Source organism: Aspergillus oryzae, chromosome 2 (genome assembly GCF_000184455.2).
Source record: "Aspergillus oryzae RIB40 DNA, chromosome 2".
In the NCBI taxonomy this organism is placed as follows: Eukaryota; Fungi; Ascomycota; class Eurotiomycetes; order Eurotiales; family Aspergillaceae; genus Aspergillus; species Aspergillus oryzae.
Genome location: NC_036436.1, coordinates 2,521,341 through 2,543,809, shown reverse-complemented (window position 1 = coordinate 2,543,809; position 22,469 = coordinate 2,521,341). Strand labels below are relative to the sequence as shown.

Here is a 22,469-nt window from a genome sequence, read left to right as displayed (position 1 = left end):
ATGGCGACTCAGACTACAGTGTCCTACACTACTACACGCACCTTGTCCACCCCGGCTCGTTGCCTGAACCCTGATAACATCAACCCCCACGTCACGGAGGCCAAGTATGCCGTCCGTGGTGAGCTTGCTGTCAAGGCCGAGGAGTACCGCGTGAAACTGGCCAATGGAGACAAATCGTTACCTTTCGACAGTGTCATCTTTGCCAACATCGGCAATCCCCAACAGCTCGACCAGAAACCCATCACCTTCTTCCGCCAAGTACTCAGTCTCCTCGAGAACCCTCAACTGTTGAACAACACGGAAGCACTTCGTACATCCTTTTTTTATGAACAAGATGTCGTTGACCGGGCCAAGAAGCTCCTCGCGGATGTCCAGAGCGTTGGTGCTTACAGTCACAGCCAGGGAGCGCCTGTGATCCGCCAAAGTATCGCCAAATTCATTGAGGAGCGTGATGGATTCCCGGCCAACCCTCAGGATTTGTTCTGCTGCGCTGGTGCCTCGTCTGGCGTCAGCACCATTCTCAATATCATCTGCAACGGCCCCCAGGCCGGTGTCCTCGTCCCTATTCCGCAATACCCTCTTTACACTGCCACCCTTTCTCTCCTGAATGCGCAATGTGTACCCTACCTCCTCGAAGAGCAAAAGGCTTGGGGTACCGATGTGACTGCCATCCGTAACTCGTTGGCGCAGGCCCGGTCTACCGGCACTGACGTTCGTTCGATTGTGGTCATCAACCCCGGTAACCCTACTGGTGCCTCTTTGAGCGCCGAGGATATCAAGAATGTTCTTGACCTTGCTGCGGAGGAGAAGCTTGTTGTTATTGCGGACGAGGTTTACCAGACGAACGTTTTCGAGGGCGAGTTCATTTCGTTCAAGAAGAGGCTTCGTCAGCTGCAACAGGAGACACCAGGCAAGTATGATTATGTGGAGTTGGTCTCTCTTCACAGTGTGTCTAAAGGTATGGTGGGCGAGTGTGGCCACCGTGGTGGCTACTTTGAGCTGGTTGGATTCGACCCTGAGGTTCAGGCCCAGATCTACAAGCTTGTGAGCATCGGACTTTGCCCACCAGTCATTGGACAGTGTTTGCTTGAGCTTATGGTGAACCCACCCAAGGAGGGCGAAGGCAGCTATGAGCTGTACCAGAAGGAGTACAATGGAATCAGCGAGGGACTGCACAAGCGCGCCTTTGCCTTATACGAGGCCTTCCAACAGATGGAGGGCGTTGAGTGTCAGAAACCTCAGGTATGTTGCCCACAAAACTCTATCTTATGAACATAACTAAACGTGGCTGGTATACAGGGTGCCATGTATCTCTTCCCCACCATCACTCTCCCACCCAAGGCCATTGAGGCTGCCAAGGCTGAGAACCGTGCCGCCGATGAGTTCTACTGCTTGCGTCTCCTCGACGCTACCGGTGTCTGTGTTGTCCCTGGCTCCGGCTTCGGCCAGAAGGAGAACACTCTGCACTTCCGCACAACTTTCCTGGCCCCTGGCACTGATTGGGTTGAACGGATCGTCAAGTTCCACTCCGAATTTATGGCCAAGTACAAATAAATAAATAGAGCTAACATGTACACATATGAATCACGTGATACCTGTTGAGAATATAGAGCATTATACCTCCGCCATATCTATGGCGCTACTCACTGAAAGAACAAAATTGATCCACTCAGTTATCTTTAGATGTTCCTTTTCCAAGTAAATATATAGACATTGTGTTTGCTCTCCTAAAGTAGAGAATAATGGCATAGAGCATAGTATGAAATTTCTGCGAATCGAAGTACATTGCGACGGTAAGTACGAGCTAGACGTGGAGTATATATCAAAAGAGATAATGAACCGAGTTCCAGTAACGCAAATAGAAACTAGCTTTTTTCTCGCTAGAACAATAAGTAACACAAGGAACGTTTTTGGACCAAAGAGAACACGAACAGAGGTATATAACTAATAAACAGTGCTAACCGGGAAGCATGCAACAATCAGAATGAGTGGATAAAATTACGGCCAAAGACAACCCCCAAAACCAGTCTATCGATGCACTTCCAAGTCATTCATTGAAATCATCATCGGGTAACTGCTTTTGGATCTCAAGATTCGAATTCGCAGATCCGTGCTTGTATCATTCGGTATCCCGAAGAATTATGGGGATGTAATCAAAACGTCCATTTAGTAACGTTACTTGTACCCGGACCCCTTCTGTTTCATTCCAGAAGACCATATTTTCGTCTCGAAGTTGTGTATATGCCCGACCGCAAATGGCGAGGCGAATGCTGATGGATTTGAAACAACGTTGGGACTGATCATATGACTGCTGGATGTGGATGGGCAGTCAGAGGACACTGCCGTTTCGGCTGTCGAGTTCACTCGGTCCAGATCGACGCTTCCGCTTCTGTCCCGCGAGATTGAGCTCTGCGTGTCTCCTGCTGAGCTGGGCCTGGAAGTGTTGAAACCGGGGATTAGGCAATGAGGGTGGCTTTGTTTGTCCCGGGTCATTGAAGATACCTCGCTGTTGGCGATTGAGACAGTATCTGTGGTTGTCATTGAATCTGTTGTTGTCATTGAGACAGTGTCTGTGGTGCCTGTGACAGCTGATGCATTGTCCGTGATGCATGTGGCGATTGATGCATTGTCTGTGTTTCCTTTGGCTGGTGCATTGTCTGCATTGGTGGTGTTTGACGCTTCTTCTGCGAACTCCTGGCCTTCGTTTATGTAGCACTTGGAGATTAGATCGTTTTGGATGCAGAAGACCTTGCTCATGGATCTGATGAGAGCGAACTTGAACTTGACAGACATGTCTGGGTGCAGTGAGATGGTTTCAAAGAGAAGTTGTTTTACGTAACCGAGACAAGCATTCATATGGATGTACTCTATTGTTAATGGGTGCATCAGTACTTTTCCTGTGTGCATTTCCCTGAATTCGGACCTGTTTAGTAGGTTGTTGACAAGATAAGGTCGTTCAAAAACAACTCACCCAACTTTTCGCAGATATTCCCAGTACGAAGGCTGGCCGGGGTCTGAGCATAGTCTAGTCAGATACCATTTCCAGAAAATCTTTCTCCTTTGCACCTGAGGACTGTCAATTGTGAATAAATCCTCGATTTGTGCTTCGGACGTAGTACTCCGAGTGCGGAGAGCACGGGCTGTGATATCGAATTCGAGCATCTTCTCATAGAGACGATGGGTGAGTTCCGGAATGACTGTTTTAAGGTATTTCGAGCCTTTGTTGAATATTATGACGTCGTCTGTGTGCAATGATCAGCAGTCTGTTTGCTGGTAAGGTAAAAAGCAGCCGCTAGGTCAAACGTACCGTCTGTGAAATCCAGAAATGTCTTTATATACTCCATGCGCTTTCCAAAGTCCGTGTATAACTCCTTCCGCCCGACTCTCCTAATATCTTCCTGCACAGGGGCAACTGGATCCATGTTTAGATTGGTATGAAATGTATTAATTAACAAGACTGGTTAGAAGCCGGTGTGCACTAAGGGATTTATCCTTAAAATGTATGGTATGCGTGCGTCGAGAACAGGTTATACACAATCCTAAGGGGTGTCGGCTGAGACAGTAACTGGGGGCATGTATGTTTCTTGTACGGTCTTTCTGCTGGAGACAGAGCTTATATTTCATAGACCCATGTGATCTTTCAAAGGATTTTAGGCCAGTAACCGGGTCTTTCCGTTCCTTGCGGAGTGCGCCAAGTGAAGCTGACCAGGGGCTAATCTGACTTTGGCTGATGGACCATTTAACTGACAGCTCCTTCGACATCCATGCTCCTTATGAAACAAGCTTGGTATGGCTCGCAAGATTTTTCAAATCAGCGGACACAGAGGTTCTCCCGGTCCTTGACAGTGCGGTCCACAATTTTGGCCCAACAAGTACGCCAGCCTAAAGTGCAAGCGAGCACGCGTAGGGAGACCCCGCGGAGGGATTTTCTCCGATCTAGGATCTCATACGTAGAGGCCATTAGGTTCCAAGCGGATGTACCTGCATAGTAAGCACCACTCGTGCGATACCGAACACGATCCGAAGTGGCACAGCGCCAATGACATGCCGTTTTTTTCTGAACGATATATTAAAATATATTAAGTAGTAAAATGGTGGCCCCCACCTTGGAATCCCACGGAGCTGGGCCAGACTCCAGAGTTCAGCTACGCCCGATCCCTGAAAGGTTGAGATGATAGGATACGCACACCAAGGAGACAGGCTCCAGTGGACCCACTAATGACTCTGCCATCGCCTACTCCGTAGGGTTTGGCGCGATTAGTATGATGTATCTCGCAGTATCATTCCTCGGTACCGTAGCCTAACCTGTCTAACTCAGCCACTCGGATATCCCGCCATGATGGTTGATTGCGTTGTGATTCGTTGTTACCCTTTTGTGCATATTAGTATCTCGGTTATGTCTGTGCTGCTCTCCCTATGAAGTTTGAACAGTCAGATAACCCTTGGCACGTTCAAACCGTGCGGGTGGATAAGCTCCATGAACCTTGTCGATCAGAGGAGGCACAGCTGAGTCCTGACCTCAATGTGTCCACAACACGAGTCGTAACCCTCGGGATTAGTGGCACCATAGTCATACTACTATGGTCTCACACGCAGAGATTCTAGACACGATTCTAGACACCAGTGGCCCATGTTGATCCCTATTGTTTGCCAGCTTATTTGCATAGCAGCAGAGTCGAATTCCGGAGACTGTGCGTGTTGTATCCGCTGCAGGGTCAGGGATGAGCAGAAAAGAGACGCATAGGATCATGCCACCAGGTTGCTGCCCATACTGTAGATATGACCCTAAGCCTCTTTGGGCGTCCTTGGCGAGTGGGTCTTGCGGAAAGTCAAACAAATCAAACCGGCTCTTTTTACTGCCGCATTGCCGACTCATTCACTTGACCAGAACCTGGACGTTATCAGATTCTGTTTATGTCTCTGTGCTTTTCTAGAGTCGTCTTTCAGTGGAGTATCTACTTCCACATGCGTCTACGTACATGTCAACCAAACATTCAAATGCCGTTACCCTCGAAAATCTGATCATCAGGCACCGTTTAGCCCACTTCGCGTTGTACGGTACCGGTAGGCATACTACTGAGATCCACCTGACTAGATCGAATTGAGTAAGAGCAATATCAAGATAGACTTTAGGAGGATCTTGACATTATTAACAATATCATAAGCAAGTAGAGGGTGGTATTTAGGGGTTATGCAGAAGGAATTCCTAGCCTAGAGGGTAGAGTAGCTCCAACAGCGCAGCAAAAGCCTACTTTTCGCCCGTGATTTTCCTATGTTGCAAACGCATTCGTATTAATATTAATATTAGCGACGAGGTAGATTGGACCGCCACTTGATCTACTTATAATGTCGCGTATGGCTGCGTTAAAGTTTTGAGGAGAAATAATTGGTTATAGCACATTATAAGCGAATACCTGCCAAGAGTACTGTCGTAGCATATTGTGGGATCCAGAAAACAACGAGCGGCAACGACGACAGAAGAAAAAAATAAATAAATAAAAAATAAGAAGAAGAAAGAAGGAAGGAAGGAAAGAAAGCCCAGTGGCCCCTACCAGGGTAGAAAATGGCCAGTGTGGATTCATCCCAATCACAGATGACACATTCTCGAATGATTTAAGGAAGATGACAAATATCCTCTTCGCACACTTATGCGCCGTCATTGACACGGCGGACTGGAATAATGCCCCTTTTCTTGACTATTCCGGCAATTCTGCTAATCTGGTACATCCTGAAATCTTAGTATTCTTATTGTTATTTTCTCCTTCCTCTGTTACGAATGGGTTCACTTTTGACCCGCGGAGATTGCTTTTCCGAAATGTAAGCGATGACCAGATGACGAGAGTGCGACCCACTTATACCGTGGGGCAAAAGCAGTTCGTGGAGATTATATTACTCACCTCATAGGGTAGAAATTGTCCGAGGTCCTCAAGGTCTGCTCGGATCCCTTACTCCGAAGTATATATAAACTGCCTTAGGGTGGCCACATGGACTTCATAAGTCTATTTCAGAGAAAAGTATGGCGTGATGTTGAGCAGATGTTGAGCTCCATATATTTAGCCGCCTCAAGAACGCACCATGGCGTATCCCGTTAGATACCCCCGGTCTGTGTCTTGTACTCAGTCCATAATCTCGAGGATATGAAGATAGTGATAAGCAGGGAGTGTATCTGATGGGGCACTTGAGCCACGAGAACCCTGGCAATGGACGAGAGAAAGGTGCCAGCTTTTCCCTAGGTGTTCATTGTGAGACCGAGGTTCAAGATATATTAATCTATCAATATATAGCCTAGACGACCCACCGCGTCAGCTAATGCCACTGCTTCCATTATATTGGGACATGTCTTGGCTGAAGAAAGGATGCTCAGGATGCCGCCGAGGATACGCCGAACGAACTCATATTTTCTGATGGACGCACGGATAGGACGTGATCAAGCTGATATTGGCTGTAGGACATGTGACACGGTTGACGGTATTGGCTTCATTTGCAACTTGGGCTAATTTTAGGTGGAAACGAGCTACCCTGGTCGCTTGATGAAACCTGCACTAGTCCGGGAAGGAGCTACAAGGACCTATATGGTACTCTCAAGACCGGAAAGGCGTTCCACAGAAATAGCAGACTGCATGCACACAGTGCAATCTGGTTACAGGCTCATCGTCAACCTGAGTATGGGAGATATGTCTTGCAAGGATGCGGTGGTACTCCTGAGAGCCATTGTCATTGAAGGGTTTGGATACGGGCAGAATCTCTTTGCCGCTGACAGGAGTCCTATATTACCCGTATCTTTAGGATCACAATGTGCTCATCATTATATAGCATAGTGACAACTTTTTTTTTTTTTTTTTTTTTTTTTTTTTTTTTTTTTTTTTTTCACTCTTCCATGTCCTAGAGGACGTTTGGTTAGAGCTTCACGGTCATGTTGAAGGACTGGTGAACATCTGTCAGCTACCCAGTCAGAAGAGCAAGTTCAACCTCAAGCCAACAATGCTGGAGTTTTGGCGGCGAGTGGTAAATGCATGTGTCCCAAACAGGGCTCGATGATCATGTTTCCTTTGAGGGTTAATTCAAGACCCCTGAGGACATCTGACGGCGCTCTAGGAGGCATTCCTACCAGGTCCATATTGTGAAGTTTTGACAATAAGGCGATGCATTTAGCAGAATGAGCAATCAACAACTGATGCTGAAGTTGAAGCAAGCGATTGTCAAGACCTCCCCAAGCCTTGCTGCCGGCTGCCGTTTACTTACCCTCAGTGAGCTGGACATACGTCATGCTGAATTGATGACTGCCATGGACAGAGGCATTAAGTGTGGAATACTTGACTATCTGCTGTACGCCGGACCAATGTTATTTCACCGAGTTCAGAGGCCTCGTATACCTAGGTTGGTGTCACCATAATGCGACACGGAGATCAAATTTTTGTGCGGTAGCAGACGAGCTATGGCACCACTTTTACTGAGCACAAGCTGCCGGAGAATTATTTTGTAGCACTTCTGTGGTTCAGCTTCGTTTGCAGAAGGTCTGTCATGTGAAGACAACTTCTTGGCTCATGTATTCTTCGATGCACGACTGCACATTACCCCGAGAACTACTTAGCAATATAAAACCCCGTGTGAGCAATTCCTGCCTATCCTATCATGTACCGCTATCTCTCATTGTGCAATAAAGCGTAGGATGCAGTAACTATAGCCGAATGTGGTGCACTGTATATTTCCAGTCCCTTGAGCATATAAGTAAAGAATTGACGAACCATTCGGCTTAGCCAAAACTTCAGGAGAATAAATCAAAGCATAACCAACGGGAATACCGGAAAAGAAAAACAGGAAAAGGGACGAGTAGATCTTCGCTCGATACAAAATATACCAAACGTCTCCGAGAACCATTACATTACAACTATATCCCTAATTCAAGATAAATTATAACCCAGATGACCATAAACCCCACCAACTATGCAGTACAGAGGATAATATAAAAGTATATACCTACAGAAATCACCACTCTCTAATCTTCATCACATACCTACCCAACCAACCACATAATACACAGTACACAAACCTCTCCCACACCGATTGGTTGTTATGGTTACCCTTAGGGTTACTCGACAGATCGAACCCTCCCATCCAGAGCCAAGACCCAACAAGCCTTTTCCCAAAAAGCTTGTCCTTCATCCCCTTGCATAACCCACCCCTCCTTACTTAAAAATATCCGGTATGGATGCAATGAAATAAATCCCTCATTGTGGGTACCGGTACCTACCTTCCTGGAGTATGTCTATGTAACCTGTTTCAACCTGCATTCTACTTTTAGCCCTTCCTTACTCTCCGTGAATCAGAAGCGAACCTGCAGTTTTCGGCCCCTGCTTGATTTAGTACGTGGGTTGCGTGGTATGCATGAATTTTTCTTGCTTGGCTTTTGGGTTGGAAAGTTCCGGTTAGCAGAGAAGGAGTTCTGGCATTCTTGGGATTAGTTTGGTTGAGGTAAGACTACGTGTATAGAGTAGAGACGGCATGCCTAGGGCTAGTAGTACTACTACTCTGTATTAGCCGAGGATACAATACTTACTGTATGTATTGAATGTATGTATGTATGTACGGACGGACGGAGGCGTACTATGTATCTATACCGTACTGAACCATTCGACTTCGTTTATGCAACGTGTCCTTCGAATTCAGGCCTGGAGCTGTCCATGATCCGGCCATTGTCAATTCTTGGAATAATGGGATCTAGAAATAGTAGCCGGCGATACATTGAGTCCTCAGTGACCCTAGATACCGGTCACATGTTGGAGGTTATGACTGGGTTTCAGCTCACCGCCAGATACCCCCTGGAGGCCGGGATTACATCACTTAAATAGGCACATATGTACACCGCTACACTGCAGGGGTGCTTGGTTGGGGTCATGCACATGATCTATCAAGTCTAGCCCGGTTTGGAAGTCTAAAAGGTACTACCTAACACAGCTGAGCGTCCCGGCGCAACCATGCCGATCAGGGACGCCCTCTGACATTGCATTCAATTCTCCACGGGGCTACGAATTCGCTACGTTCTGACTAGCTACTGCTTCATTAAGAAGCCTGGCGAATGATCTGGGTCAATGTGTATATGAGTAGCTAGTAATCAGGATGTCTATATATGCAAGCCAAGAATGTGTATATATGTACCGGGCATCGCGAGAGTATTAGGCAGTAGTGGACTGGGATCTCATGGACCCGAAAACCACCAGACAGAGCCAAGGACAGATACAAGGCACGAGACGAGCCACAAGCAGAGCTTGAATGAACACTAGTCTTTATCGATTGAATGCTATAGTATAGTTTGACTGGGACTGGCTAATTGAACAATAATATCAGGCATTTATCATCATCTCTCATCAAGGTCGTGAAGACGTGGGTGTCGTCACTCAGACGGTGTGGAGGTGGTGGTAACGTGCCGCGAACAGACCACAAAGCCAGAAAACCTGCGCTTGCCCGCGAGTGCACTACTGCACCCATGACGGCGGATAGAAATTGTTGTCATCGACCGATGCGGCGGCGGGGTCAAAGAGCGCCGCGGGCCACATGGGATCCGCAGCAGACGTCGTCATCGAAAGGCTCGTCGTAGGGGTAGTCATCGGTTTGAAGGTCTGGGCGTCTGAGATGGCATAGGCGTCCTGCGACGGGAGTGGCTTGGGTTCCATGCCCATATTGGCTTGAAGTTGATGCTCTAACGCTGCTGTCGACTCATTGGCGGACTTGAGGAAGTCGTCAATGTTGATTGAGTCCAGCTGATTTGACGATAAGAGTTGCGCCTGAGGAAGGCCAATAAATGATGATGCGGAACTTATGCGGAAATGGTCGAGATCCGAACCTTCACTCCCACTGGCGAGATCTTGAAGGTCATTGCCTGCATTTCCGAAGCCGGAGAATGGTGCGAAATCCTCCACTTCAGAAATATCGCCGGACGACGACGGAGCTGGTAGTCCGTGGCTCATGGAATTGTAGTCGAAGCTCGCGTAAGAGGGAGCTTGTGTGCTGGTCGCGGCAGGAACATCCGAGGAGTACAGAGGGAAGCTTGACCAGTCGACAGGGGGTGCATTGAATCCAGTAGGACCCAAGGTCATATCGTTGTCCGGCGACGTGAAAAACTGCTCCTTGTATGGATCTTGGAACGCCATTGTGTTCACGGGCGAAGTGGTCGTGGTCGGGAAAGTAGAGAAGGACGAGACGTCAAGAGGCGGCACACTAGTCATAAGTGGATTTAAAGGCGTCTTCCCCATGGAAAGGGACACCGGCTCGGCTTCAGTGGGTTTATTCATGGGCTGAGGCTGAGGGAAGAAAGACGAGAGGTCGAGTGGGGGGACTGTCGTCGGTCCATCTTCCGTTGACACGACGGGGGCACTCTCGGGAGACCCATGCTCGGACTTGACACGACGCTGAGGACCGTGGGTGGGCTGCTGTTCCGAAAATGGTTGAGTCGCAAATGGTTCGTTCATCAAGGCCGCTTGAGTCAAGGGCATCTGATCGACGGACCGACGAGACACATCGGAGGTCGAATGGATCGTATGAGACCGGGGTATCGTGTAAGGCAGACCGCACTTGTGAGCCATGTCATTGTGTTTATGAGCCGGTTTGTGGTGACCATCTCGGAATATCGTAAGCGTGCTCTCCGACTTGGTTGAGGTCAACTGGGGCTTCTTGGGTGGTTCCGACAGAATAGTATGTTGGGGCGGAGGAAGACCAGTTTCCGGCACAGTATTTAGGTGGGGTTCCTTCTTCAGCGCACAGGTACAGCGCTGTCCATGAGTGCAGCCACATCTTGGACGGGAGTCCTCTGTAATGCAGATCAGAAACAATGAACCAGTGTACCAACTCCAACATGCTCACGCTTGTGATCCCGCTTGTCATTGGCGTGGTGGGGATCTAAATCATGCTTGTGGCTGTTCTTTTTCTTGTCACCACACTCGCACTTTGTGTGGGTTGTCCGTGACTTGCGTAGGCCGCGACAGTGAGCGCATTGAGAGACTGGACGGCCTTTTTTGTTGATGTGGGTCAAGGGGCGGTCTGCGATCTCCAGAGTCAATCATCCTCCTGACTCACAACAAAGGAGGGGTCTATCTACTTACCACTATGGTGACAGCTGCTGACACGGTGACCCCGGACGCAAGCTTCACAAGCCCACTTCTCGCCATCAATGAGCATTATCGCGGTTACTGGGTAGCAAACATGCGATGACTCGCGACGAGTATATAGGAAGTAAATTTAAATTGGTAACCGAAGGGTAGAGATAGCACAGCGGCTCTCTGGCTATCCTAATCGTTTTCTTCTTTTTCCTTTCAAATATATTCAATAGCCGAACAGGAAGACCTGTCGGGGGGAATCGAAAGTGCCGTCAACGCGAGGATTCGAGGTATAGTGTGCGGTCCGCCAAGGTGATCGGACCGACCGAGACCAGGAAAACTCCAACAAAGCAAGGGTATCTCTTAACGAATATCCCAATGCACCAAACGAAGTCACAGAAAACGCCGTTTCACCTATCAAGGTGGAGTCGCAAGTACTGAGGTGAGGGTGCAAGATAATTAGGGTACCTGACGAATAGCGCACACCCAGGAACCAGGAACCGGGTAAGGAGGGGGCAGTCGGATCGGGACTAAGAGAGAGCCCAACAGATTATAGAAATAGAGAAAAAGGAAAAGAACAACTAAATGGGGGGCCAAAGCCTACGCACCGTTTGGCGCCGGCCGTGAGACAGGACACCAAATACCGGCTGTGGCGGCCAAGATGAAGGGGAAAGGCGATCGATCTGAAAGCAGAGTTGTGTGCCAAACCCTGTGAGAAAGAGAAAGGAAAAAGGAGAAAAAAAGAGAAGGAGAAGGAAAAGGCGGGAGGGAAGCGGGCGAAGAAGTAGGTTAGGTTAGGTTATGTTAGCTGACTCGGACCCGTTTTACTCCAACTTAACTTTGGGGGGGGTAAAAGTGCAATGGACAGGGTTAAGGCGGAAATGGCCCAGGTCAAATGTGGAACAATTCGGTGGCCGCAAGGGAGTTGCGTCAATGGTGGCTGTGTCTCGCCGGAGTCAGTCAGACTTGGAACGAGAACAGACCGGAATGAAACAATTCTATTTGAATAGGATAGATGGAGGGGAAAGCAGTGCTTAATATCATTGTCGTTCCAATTCGAGTTGACATTATCCGTTTACTAGAAAACCTACTGCGATTTGTCACAGTTTCTTTACTCAATCCATTCTATCCTTCTAATTCAATTCAAGGTCCAAGGATGTTTCACACATTGACATAACTTTTCTAGTGAGGACTTGTCATGCACCCCGAGTTTGGAATGCTTCGTGGTCTGCTCCACAGTACATGGATATCCATGGTTATTACCGTATTGTACCTTTACAGCTTTGTCCCTCGTGCTGAAGCTACCCGCACATACACGCACACACGAACACTAAAGTCCATTTGTCCTTTCTCTTTCTTTTCTCCTTTCTGTTCTCTTATAACTAAGGAGTAATCCCGGAAGTCAGCCCTGTGAGGGTGGGAATTTTCATTGTTTGTACACTTTGGTACAGGTGCATCTGCGGAGGTGTCCCGGTTCTTCGGTAGTAGTGGCTGCCTACCTAGAGGAAGGCATACTCCAAAAGTTGGCAATGACAACACAGCCAGTGATAGCGTCACACAGATTGGCATTACGCACAAATTATTGTCCGGCCCAGAGCAATTGCCGTAATAAGAATTCTAGAGCAACTTGTAGATTATATTATGACTGTTCTCCAGGAAGTTGTACGAGGAGGTACAGGCCTACTTACATAAAATGTATGCATGCAGGTATATGTATGGTCATATCAGGAGTCTTTAATCTCTGACAATCAGGAAAAAGAAAAATTGAAAGAAAAAAAAAATTAAAAAATCAAGCACAGACACAGGCTTGTATGTATTGTACCTTCGATTCGATGCAAGGGGTCTCTGACAACCGCTACCACAGAGCGATTCTTTCCATCCAAAACTATTCATTCACTTGGGACTCCAGCCGCGATTTACGCCTGAATTGTTAGGGTCATTACTTACCATGGGTTAGTTCAGTGGTCGTTGTCCAACCTAGGGGGGATAAAGGTGGATAGGTAGGTTTTAGGGTACAAGAAGACTGAACGACTGGAGAACGGAGAGGCTTGGTACGGAAAGTTGGGGGGACTGGACCAAACTCTGTCCACTGGTTGATGGATCCTGTTACGAAACTTCTGGGGCAGAACCCGGGCCGGCGAATACTTAACAACTGTGGATTTTCTAGACCGAGTTTTCGTGCTTGTTGAATTTGGTTTTCAGAAAGGTACTGGTAATACCTACATAGTACAAGAGTACCCGATAGCGCCAAGTGTGCCCGGATATCTACTTTTCGCCCTGTCGACTACAGAAGATCGTCTCAGATTTCATTGACCGACCGTCCATAATGGTGCCCTGTAGAACTACAACAATGGCCATGGGATCCTAGAGTCTTTGCCACTTTGCTACGGTCAACTCTTCTAGAAGGTCTATTTGGATCTTCCGTGCAGATTAAAACCTTCCAGTCGGGCCAGTCATTGGAAGACTTGATCAATATGGTTAGACAGGCACCAACAGTAGACCATGGTTATCAATGCGGTGATCCGATTTGAGTTGAACTTTGCCTCAGTGCCCGGCGCTTTGTCGCGGCAGGGTTGCCCAGTATGACCACGGCACGAATGGGCAAAGATAAAGATCGATTGGCATGAACACCATCGTTCTCCGTCTGCAAGCCGTGTCACTGACTACGTTTCCATTTTGGTGACTCGGGGGGTTGAATTCAGATCTCCTGCGCCGATAGTTACGAACTGTATCGTATTGTATCGTTGTGTATCTGATCGAGCGTTCCAAGGCTCAGTCATCGTTAAACGATCGAGTCAGCGCCGCCATCCCAGCATCGAAGTACGTCAAGCCAAAAGCAAAGATAACCGTGCCTTGCCTATCAGAGATCGAAACAGTCAGGGCTAGGAAAATATTTACATCACCGGTCATTCGTTCGTGGTTGCCATGGTTGGTCCTCAGATCTCTCTCGTCGCGACATCACGGGTTGTTGGGACTGAGAAATGGCGTCACAGCTGCTTGTTTAGGATCTTTGCAGCGGTCTTGCCGGCCGGTCATGTGCAGTGGAGGGGGCCTGATCTGCGCGGCGTTGGCGCATGGCTGCTCCACCAATGATAACTTCTTTCGGAGAGAAAACGGGGTCCCTTCGGACCTTCCGTCTTCTCTCATCAGCCAGTTAGGAACCGGCAATGCATAACAATCGTCTTCGACTTGGGAAGTCGACGGCTATACCTACCTATCTGTTAGTTAGAGTCATCTATATGGTGAATATTAGCCGCCGGACAGAAGGATGATTACCAGCTCCTTCTATAGTAATAAACGTCATGGCCTATACGGCCTAAAGGCTAGAACCACGCAATGATTATGTCAACCCTAAAAGACGTGGGAAGTATAAGGGGACATGAGAACTCATTACACTACCCAAAAGACTGCTCTGGAGCTTCAATATTTCTTCAACAGGACAATTTGACTTCCAGGACAGAAAACCCAACCTATCAGTACCTCAGGTACACTTCGTGTATGGTGCCTCGAACTATACCTCTCTCGGCCACTTGTGGATCATCGCCGGACCCCAAGGCCAATCCCCAGAGAGTCTATAGATAGTCCCACTTGTTGATCCGCCGCTTTAACCTAGGGATCGTCTTATGGTGTAATTTTAGCCGCCCACGGCAAGGGCAGACAGAAGATATCAAGATAAGCAAGTCCTGTCAGCGGTATTCATAAAAGTGCATGTCTTTCAGGTTCATTCTCGGGCTCATAAAAATAGCCACAATCAGTCTCTTACATGGTCAACTAAGAAGGCTTCACAGCCCGGTGGATCTGTTTCAACCTACTGCGCGCCGGTCTGCCCCAGTCAACGGACCGTATCCGCATTGTGGAGGGGACTTGAAGCTACTCTTACTTATCTTGGCCTAGTTCAACATAGTTTAATGCGCGATCCGAGTTTATTGGGAAACAAATTTTCACAGTTGTATTTCGACCTGATAAGGGAGGGGCCGATACTGCCCAGGCGAATGGGCTTATTTACTGGCAGTCTAAGTTTGAAAGATACTGTGTACGGAGTAGAAGATGATGGGCGGCCGGTTGAGCGGGTCTGAGTTGGCTCCTTCTGCAGACGGAGGCAATCAAGTTGTGTATTCCGTATAGTGATCCTTTGTACGTAGAGGACGGATCCACTGTTGATATCAAACATTGCCCGACTGACAAGTTTCGCGTACGGCTGGTTGTCAAAACTCAGGATTCCTTTGTGTCCATGTGGAGTGCACCAGCTTCCTGGAACCAGCTGCAATGTTAGGTTGTCACTGGGCAGTTTCAAAGTAACACATCCAAGATAACAACAATCAACAGCTGGGTCAAAGGTGTGTTAGTCCATTCCCGGAAACCTAAATACGATATAGAATGTTGCTGTTAAGTATATCTCATGGATTGAAAATCAGGTTTATCCCGAGATACAATCGAGGCGTTGACGAACTGTAAAAGCTGTTTAAATTAAGATTTAGCCCGAATGGCCTAAATAGTGTTAAAGGGGAGGAGAAAGAAGGAATAATAAGGATCTTAGTATGAGTTTAACTTGATATCCATAAACAATGTACTGTGTACTGGTATAATGTACTCAGCTACATCAACACTGCACTCAACAGGGTAATACAAGCATAGGTGTAGTAGCTTTATAGGTTGATCGGTTTGGTAGATTAATAACACCAAAGGTCTGTGGCAAGATTTCGATATATTGTCGCCTGACCTGTGCTCAACTCTGTGAGGTTGTCCTAAGTCAGCGATCCAAGCTCCTGGTAAGAAGTACCAACAAGTCAAAAAAAATTCCACAGACTCAACAAGCTCATATCACAAGGTATACTAAAGCTGCATCAGTATGCCTGTTGCATCATCAGAGAGAGTTGAAGGTGTGGTTGCTTACCGAGGACTGTGAAAGTGAACGGAGTATGTCGTTAGTGTTCCCCATAAATGACACTATAAAATGTTACGAGCATATATGAGAGCAGAAGCATGGCCTTCAAGAGACTCTAGAATGCAATATTGATAAAAAAAGCACGGTGGTGGTTGTGTCGGATTGACATCATCTGCGACGTTGGGTTGGAAGAGTCGCCTTAAATGCTTCATCTACCAGACGGTTGAGGTTAAAACCGAGAGAGGTGATCATGATTCCCTGATCTCGAGAAATCTCGCCCGAAACTGCCATAATGATAATTTCGCCCCATAGAAGCCCTTGACCTCCGATATTCTTCCGTCTGAGATGCGGTTTGGTCGAGTTCTGGGCCGGTGGGAAATAGTATTAATCCGTCGCTGAACGCAGAAACAAAAAGCCGGTTCTCCGCATCGGCACGATCATCCAAGTATGAAACTATATTCTCGTCCCCGAGCCTTCATCAGATTCAGCGATCTTCATTTTCTGTAAATCAATCGCGCGATCATGTTTGCTGAGTCTTGCGAATTGCGCCGAGGGCAATCGGCACTAACCCCTTCAAAACTGCTCCCCGCCCAGGCAGTTTTAGCCTGTAAAACCTTGCCTGCTGTCCTCGCGTCTTCCGTCCTTCAACACTCTCCCTCTTACATCTCCCGGAGCGTCGCTCCAACGCCCACCCATACCTTTCCCGAGCGGCATTATCGTTTCACGACACAATGAATTCCCGCGAGCATTCTGATATGCCTCCGACCGCTTCCTATCCGTCCCCCAACGCGGCGCAGATGGGTCAGGGCGCGATGCAGTACTACGCGAACCGCCAGTTGACAGCCGACGAGCTCTTATCCGCTGAGCTATCCCGTGAAACTTCTGGCCCCGGCCTCGCAGACGGTTCCAGCAATGGCGTTCATCATGGCCAATCGATGGTTTTAGGATCCTCGAACCCTGGTGGCGGTGATATGGGTCGTCCCTCGTCTCCAGACCAGCATCAACAGCAACATATGCTACAGTTCACTCCCAGCCAGCAAGTCGGTGTCGACCCAAATCACGACTTAAGTTACGGAGACCAGAGCGCGAGGAGAAAAAGATCGAAGATTTCTCGCGCCTGCGACGAATGCAGACGCAAGAAGGTACTTTTCATTTACTGTTTGCCTCCAGACGCGACATTTGTTTTCGATAACCTAACCGCGTGCTTTCTTAGGTTCGCTGTGATGCAAGCTCTGAATCTGGCGTGGAAACATGCTCCAACTGTCGTCGACTTGGGGTTGTCTGTCAGTTCAGTCGTGTGCCCATGAAGCGTGGTCCCAGCAAAGGGTAAGATCCGCCCTCCTTGCCCTACTGATGATGCTGTCGCGTTCGGCTGACGATATACGATAGTTACATCAAGGAGCTTGCAGAGCGCCTTCACACCCTTGAAAGTCAAATGCAGCCTGCGATGGTTCATCCCGACATGCCTTATCAATCTATGAACGAAGTGTCGTCACCAAGAGCTTATCAGGACTTCTCGCCACCAATGGATGCAGGCTCCATTGGGCGCAAGCGGACCTATTCTGTATTCGAAGGACTTCCAAGCTCCTCTTTCACACAGCCGCAATTCAATTCTCGCTCCCAGAATGCTTTCGGTTCGTGTCCGTCAACCATAGTGTTTGGTCTTACCCTACTAACTATACAAGACACAGGAGAAACCTCAACCGATCCGTACAACCCTTCCGCTGTGAGCGGTACAGCACCAAAACCCGGCAACTTATTCTGGACGACGGGCAATGAAACTGAGCTGCCGCATGGACTTGAGGTACCGGAAGTGCCTAAGCAAGCCATGGAAGAAGACATGACCCCCTTGGATGTGGATGAGGGATCTCTCAACGCGTAAGTCCACCATAGATTTGGCAATCCAAATCTCCATAAATAATACATATTCTAACTACATACAGTTATTATCAAAAGATCCATCCCGTTTTCCCTATTCTGTCGCACTCCAAGGAACGTCTACTCGAGATTTTACACCAGTGCAGCCGTGAGGTGCAAGAGATCTTCCTTTATAGTTTGTACACTGTGACGCGCACCAACATGGATCGCGTTATAAGCACTTTCGAAAGGGTCACTTCATTTGATAATGCACAAGACCTTCTCTTGTACTATACCCGGCAACCAGCTTTGGCCCGCCCGACAGGAGTTAACTTGATTTGGCTCCAGACCATGTTACTAATGATTCTCGATTGTGATTCCCGTGGACCAGACAACTTCGTTCTCAAGGACGGCGTGCCTAAGCATTCTCTGATCCAGTCGGCCAGCAAACTCGGCTCCGATCTGGCCAAGGGTCTTGGCCAGCTGAAGAGCAAGCGTTCTTCAGACCCAGACGTTGATTCAGAGGCAAATCTTGTACGTCGTAATTGGGTAGCCTTGGCAATTCTGTCTCGCTGGCATGCCATCAGCGTAGCTGACCCAAGTATTCTTGGAACGTATGAAATTGGTGGTCGTGAGGATGAAAGAGTTGTTGGCCCAGTTGCTACTGGCATTGGATGTGAGTGAGACCATCATGTCCACGTTTGAATTATCATCTTGGCTAACATTAAAACGCATAGCATACTCTACGTTCCTTGTGGAAATGGTCACACTAGGCGCTATCGAGAACAATGTTTGCCAAACAAATACTGGCTTAGGCCGTATGGTTGGGGCAAACATGTTAGCGTCTCTTGAGCGTCTAACCCAAGTCGAGGATTTTCACAAATCGAACGAGACCCTGGAAAGTGCAACATCTCAAAGCTTCCTTGATAGTCTACAAAACCAACTTGAATGGACCATCCGTTTGCTGATCAAACGCCACATATATGTCTACAGCCCCTACGAAATAATCCACAGCGCTGTTGAAGTCATTAATGAGATGCACAAGTCGAACACACAGTCCCGTCTCACAACGCCATTCGATCTTCACAGCTTAGCTTTAGCCTCTATGACTTTGCTAGAGGCTACCGTCATTCCAGAGCATGCGAACGAGTGCTGGGATGCGTTGAAGAAGGTCGAAGAAATCCTTGACTACCGCGCGAAGCGGAGCGGTGAAGCAACTGAGTTCAGTGATATCTTTGCGACTCCTGGCTGGGATTCCAAGATCCGCATTTTCTTAGAATGGAGACGAACCAAGTCCCAAGAGAGCCAGCTCCAGGATCCCAGCTTGGGAAAGAGCGGCTCTGCAGCTCCCCCAGTTATGGGCCCGAACGAACAGCGGTCCCTTCAGCACCTAGCAGATCTTGCTGTAGGTGCTGAAGGCACCGTGGCTGCCAATGCCGGATCCCCACCCCCTGGGCTTTCAACTGAAAGCAATCTGAATGCCACGTCGCCGAACCTCACTTCTGTCTCGCAACCGCAGGGTCGCGTTGTGGTTGACTTCACTCTCCTTACCAAGGAGGGATATCTCAACGTCTTTTCGGGTTTGATCTACCGTCGGTCTCGCTGAGACGTGTTCACTGACTCTGGTTGGAAGAATTTCTTGGCTGATGGGAATATCCCTATTCCTCATGAAAATCTCTCTCAGTTGTAACTTAACTGCCTTGTAGTTTGCTTTTCCGTCTCCCCCCTATTTTTCTCGGAAAAAAAGAAAACAACATTTTCTATTTGTTACGGCTAATGGTATCTAGCGGGCTTAATGGTGATTTTGTATGTATTTATAACAAGTTGCCAGTGATATCTATTTCTTTCCAACATGCTATAGTTGGATTAACTTTGGGTAATGGAAAGTTCGATTTGAGTTTGCTGAAAAGTAATGCATGTAGTATAACGCCAGCAAATTTTGCATATGAAAGAAATAAAAGTTCTTCGACTATGCTATACAGACTTTAATCTCGCACAAGCCCGGTGAAGCTCAGCCATCAGACAAGCCAAAACAGGACGAATGTTGTACAGGAAGCAAAGGAATACTCACTTGCCCAATGCAAACCTTCTCCATATTCCTTCCACATCCTCACAAAGCTGCAAAAACCCATCGTTTTCGAGATTCCCGCAGATCCAGTTTTCCAGCTTCTGTGTACGCTCAGGAGTCGGCGACGCCAAATATACTGAGAAGTCTGCTTTAGCGAGGAGATCATGTTGGGGCTCCTGGCGACTGTTCTCGGTAGTTGGACGTTGATTGAGAAGGGGAGGTGTATCCTGCTGGATTGCAAGTGGAGACTGGTGAGTATTTTCTGGTAGTATGTGTGGCGTAATGGTCGATTGTGTGAGATTAGGTCTGCGGGAAATGTGACTAGGGGTAGGTTCTGTTCGATTAGACTGTGGCTGCGAATATGGGCGGTATTTGAGTGTGATAACTCTTGAATTCTGCGTCTTCTCCCTGGCTATCTGGTTTAGAGGTAGTACCGGTGTATTATGAGTTGGTTGTGTAGCTAACGGAGAGGTAGAGTTAGCTGGGGATAATAACATTAAGCACTTGTACAAAGGATAGGACTTATCTGGCACCTGTATTAAGTATTGTCTTATATGCTTCTTCTGTGTGTGAGGCGGTAGAAGGTTGTGGCGCCAATGTTGAACATGGTCTCTTTGCCGGTTGTTTGGGAAATGGCAGGTCTCTTTTCGGAGGCAAAAGCCGATTGAGAGCCTGAATATCGTGGCAAATTGTAGCTGTTGATGGTCTTGATGTGGCTCCAGTTGAGGTACTGTCGCTCGATGCTTGAAGTAATGACTGTCTCATAGGGGCAGTAGCACTGATTGAATTGTGCCTTTGATTGGCATTGGACGCTGAGTGACCACTAAAGGCGGTTTGTGAGGATGGGTTCAGTGCGCCTATAAGCCAGGTTAGGTGAATATACAGTCAGTGTTCTTAAGCCAGAATTGAAGCGGGTTACCGGGAGTAGGGTTCAGTGTCATCACTGGCAAACTGACTGCAGGTGAATATAATGGGGAAGGCGGAATTCTCAGAGCAGGGATACCAGTTGTTCCAGATATATTAGGGAAGGATGACGCTGGATAAGGTGCGGGTGGCACTGGCCTTGTGGGCCATTGTGATAAGGTTGATCTGCGAGTCACTGACATTGAGCCAGGACTTGACTCTGAGAAAGGGCACGAGATATCACTGAGTATGGAAAGCGCACTGTAAAAGTCACGCTCTAAGGAGAACTTGATCTGGAACCGACGGATCTGCACTATATCAGATATAGAATCCTGAGCCATTGTATGTCGGTCAAACTAACGCATCCACTTCCTTCTGGATATTTTACCGCAAGGCATGGCAGCTTCACGACAACAGCGAAGATCGGCTTTGTTTGACCATGTTGACTTGGTTGAGGCTGGCCCATAGCATCTCTCGAGAGGTGCATAATATCAATCTGCTCCTAAAGGAGTGGTTGTATCAGCATTAGCAACGTCTATGATAAAGATACATGCATGAACTCCAATCCTTACCAGGATGTCATGGTCACGCATGACCTTCAGCAAAACCCTGCTATAGAGAGGTGAGGGTATTGCGTGCCTTTCGAATATGCAGATAATATCACCATTTCCGATTATATGACTCCAATTAAAAGGACCCCTGTGGCTCATTGAGGTAGTTGTATAAGAGTATTTCGCCAAAGACAAACAGGCGAGCTGTATGCCCTCTTGGGACCGTTGAGTAGGGCCATACATACTAGGATAATACTATATATGAGAAACAAAGATCTGTGAAACTTAACAATTGACTATGGCTCAAAGCGTAGAAGTAGCCCTGGGGCTGGACTAAGGTAAGTGCTAGTAGGTACTAGTAGTACTGATCACCTGAATTATACTATGTAGATGACAGGTGACTTTGGGAGCAGCCAATCATTCGAGACGGTCCCAACATACAATGGAATCACTAGTACTGATCACCATTGATCTTAGTAACGTAGAAACTTTTATGGGAAAAAAATTTTATCGTAAGGAAAAAGTAAAGTAAATGCTGCCGTATCGTAGATAGCGCTCCACTAGAACTATCCGGTACAAGTGATATGACATCTGGGGCGTGATTAGATTGTAGATCCGGGGAAGATTAGTTTCTGCCTTAGTAACAAGGCGTGAATAAATGAGTCAGCAGGGAACTATGGGAAACATACCGGAAGCGGAAGTACAGATAGTCCGGGAACGCGCCTGAGGCCTGCTTTCCTGGCTGTTGGCTGCTGCGCGGACTTTTGTCTGAAATGGTAGGACGGATCGCAGGATCAGCGATCAGGTTGCGTTCACGAAGCCCACCAAGGGCCACAACTTAAGCATTGACGCTCAGATTTCAATTATTCCTGTCGCCGATTGTTCCCATTGCCCGCGCAGGGTCGTCGCACCACTTTCATCAATACTCTGTGACGCGGACTTGTGTTTTCGTGCGGCAATCGCATCCTCTTTCCTTCAACAGAGAGTGCTTTCCCGATAGCTTTGAAACGCGCCTAAAACCCACGACTTCACGCAAGTGTAGACCTGTTCGAGCTCGACAGTCGATCCTGTCTCTACCGAAGGATATCATCCTACCCCTCGTTCGCAACCGGATC

The 22,469-nt window shown here is 47.8% G+C and overlaps 6 protein-coding genes across 6 annotated transcripts; 2 read left to right on the top strand and 4 right to left on the bottom strand.

Moving 5' to 3' along the window:
• AO090003000164 (putative alanine aminotransferase) lies at positions 1 to 1,554 on the top strand (the record flags this gene model as incomplete). Its single annotated transcript, XM_001819336.3, has 2 exons — positions 1 to 1,242; positions 1,300 to 1,554. The coding sequence occupies 2 exons, from the start codon at positions 1 to 3 to the stop codon at positions 1,552 to 1,554; spliced, it is 1,497 nt and encodes a 498-aa protein (XP_001819388.1).
• A 621-nt stretch (positions 1,555 to 2,175) lies between these two features.
• Positions 2,176 to 2,757, bottom strand: AO090003000163 (uncharacterized protein; the record flags this gene model as incomplete). Its single annotated transcript, XM_023234763.1, has 1 exon — positions 2,176 to 2,757. The coding sequence occupies one exon, from the start codon at positions 2,755 to 2,757 to the stop codon at positions 2,176 to 2,178; it is 582 nt and encodes a 193-aa protein (XP_023089853.1).
• Positions 2,758 to 2,815: 58 nt separating this feature from the next.
• Positions 2,816 to 3,422, bottom strand: AO090003000162 (protoglobin family protein; the record flags this gene model as incomplete). The annotated part of the gene is made up of 3 exons (XM_023234762.1): positions 2,816 to 2,867; positions 2,972 to 3,197; positions 3,308 to 3,422. The coding sequence occupies 3 exons, from the start codon at positions 3,420 to 3,422 to the stop codon at positions 2,816 to 2,818; spliced, it is 393 nt and encodes a 130-aa protein (XP_023089852.1).
• A 6,051-nt stretch (positions 3,423 to 9,473) lies between these two features.
• Positions 9,474 to 10,148, bottom strand: AO090003000161 (uncharacterized protein; the record flags this gene model as incomplete). The annotated part of the gene is made up of 1 exon (XM_023234760.1): positions 9,474 to 10,148. The coding sequence occupies one exon, from the start codon at positions 10,146 to 10,148 to the stop codon at positions 9,474 to 9,476; it is 675 nt and encodes a 224-aa protein (XP_023089851.1).
• Positions 10,149 to 16,706: 6,558 nt separating this feature from the next.
• On the top strand, positions 16,707 to 19,438 carry AO090003000160 (putative C6 finger domain protein; the record flags this gene model as incomplete). The annotated part of the gene is made up of 5 exons (XM_023234759.1): positions 16,707 to 17,117; positions 17,189 to 17,301; positions 17,365 to 17,853; positions 17,919 to 18,508; positions 18,648 to 19,438. 5 exons carry the CDS (start codon positions 16,707 to 16,709, stop codon positions 19,436 to 19,438), a joined length of 2,394 nt encoding a protein of 797 aa, XP_023089850.1.
• A 1,012-nt stretch (positions 19,439 to 20,450) lies between these two features.
• Positions 20,451 to 21,513, bottom strand: AO090003000159 (uncharacterized protein; the record flags this gene model as incomplete). The annotated part of the gene is made up of 3 exons (XM_023234758.1): positions 20,451 to 20,723; positions 21,165 to 21,305; positions 21,376 to 21,513. The coding sequence occupies 3 exons, from the start codon at positions 21,511 to 21,513 to the stop codon at positions 20,451 to 20,453; spliced, it is 552 nt and encodes a 183-aa protein (XP_023089849.1).
• Between the last annotated feature and the right edge of the window lie 956 nt (positions 21,514 to 22,469).